General features: G+C 42.6%; 1 protein-coding gene across 1 annotated transcript; it reads left to right on the top strand.

The window, feature by feature from the left end:
* Window positions 1-3047: 3047 nt before the first annotated feature.
* On the top strand, window positions 3048-4587 carry scrt1a (scratch family zinc finger 1a). The gene is made up of 2 exons (XM_056240152.1): window positions 3048-3214; window positions 3863-4587. The coding sequence occupies exons 1-2, from the start codon at window positions 3100-3102 to the stop codon at window positions 4585-4587; spliced, it is 840 nt and encodes a 279-aa protein (XP_056096127.1). The 5' UTR covers window positions 3048-3099.
* Window positions 4588-4881: the final 294 nt, after the last annotated feature.

The raw sequence follows: 4881 nt of genomic DNA, 5'->3' as shown, positions 1-4881 counted from the left end.
ACTGACCCGTGAAAATGACAAAGTCGGGTTGATTCAGTCAAACTAAATCATGAGTTGACTTGAATAAAATCAAGTTAAAATCATTTAGGATACTTGACTATTTTTACGTCGAGAGCTTCTTAAAGAGATGTAACGTCTCTCATCATTTACACACACTCATGTCATTCCAAACCTGTATGATTTTCACACACAAGAAGATATTTTTTAAATGTTTAAAAGGCATACAGGCTTGGAATGACGTGATGGTGAGGAAATGATGTTTTTGGGAGTGATATACCCCTTTAAGTGTGCAAACCAGATGTTTTAACCCTAGAACACAGTGCAATCAGATGCATATTCTTAATAACACCAGTGTTTTGTCAATGAATATTCATTTTAATGATGATTCAGATAATTATTGTGCACACGTAAGATTGCTATTTTAGTTGCTAAATCTAACAAAACCTACCTTTCTTTCTTACCTATCTAGAAAAAAATAACGAATGCATTAAAATTATTTATTTTTAATAATTTCAAAAGTTTTCTTTTATGGGGTCAGGTTTGACAGCTTGCAACTTTCTCACTAAATCTGTATCTGAACATATGTTCATAAGACGTTTAACATTGCCTGTGTGTACAGGAAAATGAAGATGTTAAAATGTCCCATGAATGTAAACTAAACACTAAACTCCCTTTAAATATAAAAATAGCTAAACTAAACAGTTCAAAGACACCATAAGGAACATCAAATGAAAAGAAGCTTCTTGTAAATATAGCAAAAAAGTGTGCATTTTAAGGTTAAAGTACAGAAGTATACAGTGCGTCTCTCCTGCTTTGACCTTCCACGTGTCCTCCACTGCTCCAGAAGTGCGTGTGAACTGATTCGAATCGGTCTCATTGAAAACTGCGTACGTGAGAATTAAATGTCAATCAAGTTCTTTTGATTTCAACTCCGACGAGACGTTTGTTCGGTGTGTCTCAACACACCGTAGACTATTATTATGCAAATGAGGCGCACTTGAATATTTTCGCCTGTGTTTTTCCAGCTGATGTCAGCAGTTCCCGGGAACGTCCTTCTCCACATAAACGCGTCAGGTCGCCGTGGGCTGACGCGCGCTTGGGAATGTCAACGGCTGTGCAACAGTGTCCTACATACTCACTGCATGCTGGTGAAACTGTTACACACACATGCATGCACATCAAGCCATTCTGAGCCATTATTGTCCCTCATTGACATGTGTAAAAAAAAGAAAGAAAAAAAAATTCCATTCTTCGTTAAGAGGAAGATTGTTTGTGGCCTGTCGATCCCCATCATTTGTGTATTCATTTTGTCCTTAAACACAGAAAAAAACATCTCTCTCTCTCTCTCTCTCTCTCTCTCTCTCTATATATATATATATATATATTGTCTTTAATCCCTATATCTTTTTAGATTTTAGTTGAGAGGGTTTTATTAAAAATGCCTTAAAGGTGCATCCACAGGTTATTGGATTTTCCCTTTTTTTTACTTTTAAGAGGACAAGTCTCTTTTTAAATATATCAGCATTAAATTCTATTTATATTAATTTCTCGACCTTGGGCTTGTAGCGTCAAATTATGACGGCATACATGCAAATATTTATTTAATTATATTAATGTATTTCTAAATGGCAGAGTGCCACTAGCTCATTATTTGAGCGAATTTTTACAATTTTCCAAACATTTGTTTTAAAGATCATCTATCAAATGCGAAGAATGCATAGAAATCGCAATGCGTGTGCATGCAGTGCCTCCCCTAAGTGAGAAAACGAACATGTGCAAATCAGCATGTATCACGATAACGCTTTCTTTCCAGGTCTGAATGTTTGTGAAATGGCAATCCTACTGCGGGACGTCCTTATTCGTCCCATTGAAGGAGTGAACAATGAGAACACGATGTCAGACAACAGTGTGTACTACAGCTCCAGGATCCGCGTTAATTGCGGACATATGGCTCCTACTGGAATCATTGAGGAAACGGACCTTCTGGTACCCAATTCGTGTGATTTGCATGAAAAGAAAGCCATTGGTTTATAGACCGTGATGTAAAAGAATGACCTGAAAGCCTGAGGCCACATCCAGTAGTTGATTTAGTGGTTTGCGTCAAAAGAAGCGAGCGAAAACGCAGCGCGGGAGGGCAGATTCTTAACGCGGCAAACGTAATGCAAAACAGCAAAATCGTCCCAAATTGAGTATTAACATTTGCAAGCAATACTTTATTTTTTATTTTTTTTTATACAACCTTAATAGCTTAAACATATATTTATTTTATTTTCAAGAAAGCTGGTTACATTTAAATGATCTTATAAATAAATGCGTTCATTTATAAAAAAACGTTTTTTTTTTTTTTTTTTTTTTAAGGAAAACTGAACGGATTTGTTATATAAATAAACCTTTCTGTTTTATTTCAGGCTTCGGGGAAGAAAAAAAAATCTGGCGAAGGCGTGGACGTCTCACAGCGTCATTAAGTCATCCAGTTCAATGTTGGTCCCGGGAGATTTTTTTATGGATTAAATTAAGTACTTCCATCTTCATTTCCCACCTGATCGCAGCCATATAAATCCCAACAGCTGATCAACAGACTTCAGAAAGCCCGACGCCTTCAGACGGAACAGCTGGGAGTTAAAGCAGGAGAGAGGAGAGCGAGCAGGCTGACGCAGACTCAGCTGTTTCACTGTCCTTTCTGTGTCTTTTGGGGAAGAAAAGCAGCACGGAAACTAGAGGACTAGTTAGTTTAGACTCGAACCTGGAAGATACGATCGTCGTGAAGGGTCCCAGAGGAGCTAAAGAGAGAGAGAGAGAGAGAAAGAGAGAGGAGTGAAGCTGTCCAGTTCTGAATGCGTGCGGCGAACGGGAGCTGTCCAGTGCTGAAGTTGCATTTCTCCCGAAAGCATCGAGGCGTCGCGCTTCATCAACACAAGCGCATTCAGGGGCTCGAGGGTCTGCCGTAACCCTGTGCTGGCATCCGAATCTCGGCATTACCGAAGAGGAGCGATACTAAAAAAAAAATTACAAAAAAAAACGCGTTTTGTTTCAGCGTTGCATGAGGAAAAGCGAGCGAGTCGACCGGCGGACGAGTGTTTTTCCCCTTCAATCTGAAACATGCCAAGGTCTTTCCTGGTCAAAAAGGTTAAGCTTGATGATTTCTCATCCGCTGATTTGGAGAGCTCCTATGGCAGATCCAGGGCAGACCTCAGCCTGCGCTTTCATGAGAAAGGTAATTTATTTCATTTGACCTCGCATACACATCTAGTTCGCTCAGACGCAAGGGCATGTTCATGCACATTGACGTTTGCTGGTTTATAATCCTAACCTCGGCATTGACCCACAGTCACATTGTAGGCTATTCAACACCGTCAGGCGCAGCAGTTTTTGTCGACTCGGCACATTTCAGGTGTTGCGCTCTTTCGAGCACGCATTCGACTCGCTTTAAGGCGCATTTTCTTTGAGAAAACGCAGAGCTAGCAACAAGTCCTTCGCATTTACACCGAGAGTTATCGAAACGTGTCATGGAATTATCCACGCACACAGTCTATTAAGCGAACGCTTGATCATGTTTCATGTTATTATTCACGCTCTACATAACCTGCGCTTTGCATACACTTGCATAATCAGACATTCATAGAATATTCATGCATGCTCTTATGACACAGTAATATCCTTACACATCGACCTAATTCTGCTCAAGTGCCATGCAATTATAACCGAAGCGATACCATTGCGCTTTAAATGGGTTGCAACGCTAATTGAAATGGAGACCTATTGATTTTTTTGCATGCGCCTGTTAGATAATGCACGAGTTCACCTCTGTCTGATGGAGGAGTAACACGTTGTTGCATTGCATTTGAACTGTGCGTGTTTGCAGGGTACATCAGCGACTACATGACCCCGGCCCCGTACGATGGCGAGAGCGACAGCGGCATTAAAGTTCCCTCTCCAGGACCCATTTACGACAGCATCCACAGCGATTATGGAGCGCCGGATTCGGACCAGCCCGACAGCCCTCAGTCGGAGATCTCCTCGGGATACATCAACGGAGACACCGCGGTCAGCGAGGGTTACACGGTGGACGCCTTCTTCATCACGGACGGGAGGTCGAGGAGAAAAGCCATCAGCAGCCCGAGGAGCATTCAGAGGCACACGTGCAACGAGTGCGGAAAGACATACGCCACGTCTTCCAACCTGAGCAGACACAAGCAGACGCACCGCAGCATGGACAGCAAAATGGCCAAGAAGTGCCCCACCTGCGGGAAGGTGTACGTCTCCATGCCGGCCATGGCCATGCATCTGCTGACCCACGACCTCAAGCACAAGTGCGACATATGCAGCAAGGCCTTCAGCAGGCCGTGGCTTTTACAGGGACACATGCGCTCGCACACAGGCGAGAAGCCCTTCGGATGCGCGCACTGCGGGAAGGCCTTCGCCGACCGCTCCAACCTGCGCGCGCACATGCAGACACACTCGGCCTTTAAGCACTACAAGTGCAAGAGATGCAACAAGACCTTTGCCCTGAAGTCCTACCTGAACAAGCACTACGAGTCGGCCTGCTTCAAGGGCGCGTTTGCTCCTCTGAGCCCCATGGAAGTGTGAACGCTCAGTTGACAGCACAGTTGACATCGAATCCTGGATTAATCGCATGTACCTTAACTTTTCTTTTCTAAGTGTACTCTTTCTCCCGCTGTTCACGTATTCAGAGCCCAAATGCCACCCGTTTTGCCAAAACTCAGAGGACGTTGAAAATGTCTTTGTTTCTCTCAAAAGGTCAAACCTTTTCTAAGTATTGGATAATATTGTACTGCTGCCAGTGGCCACAAAAGTGTTCAGCATTGAGGTAAAACTATTTATTCATTAACTTATTTATGTATTTATATATTTATTTCCTAC

This window comes from Rhinichthys klamathensis, unplaced genomic scaffold (assembly GCF_029890125.1).
Source record: "Rhinichthys klamathensis goyatoka isolate OS25496 unplaced genomic scaffold, OSU_Roscu_1.1 h1tg000582l_1, whole genome shotgun sequence".
In the NCBI taxonomy this organism is placed as follows: domain Eukaryota; kingdom Metazoa; phylum Chordata; class Actinopteri; order Cypriniformes; family Leuciscidae; genus Rhinichthys; species Rhinichthys klamathensis.
The sequence above is the reverse complement of the archived record's forward strand: the minus strand, read 5'-3'. Positions and strand labels throughout refer to the sequence as shown.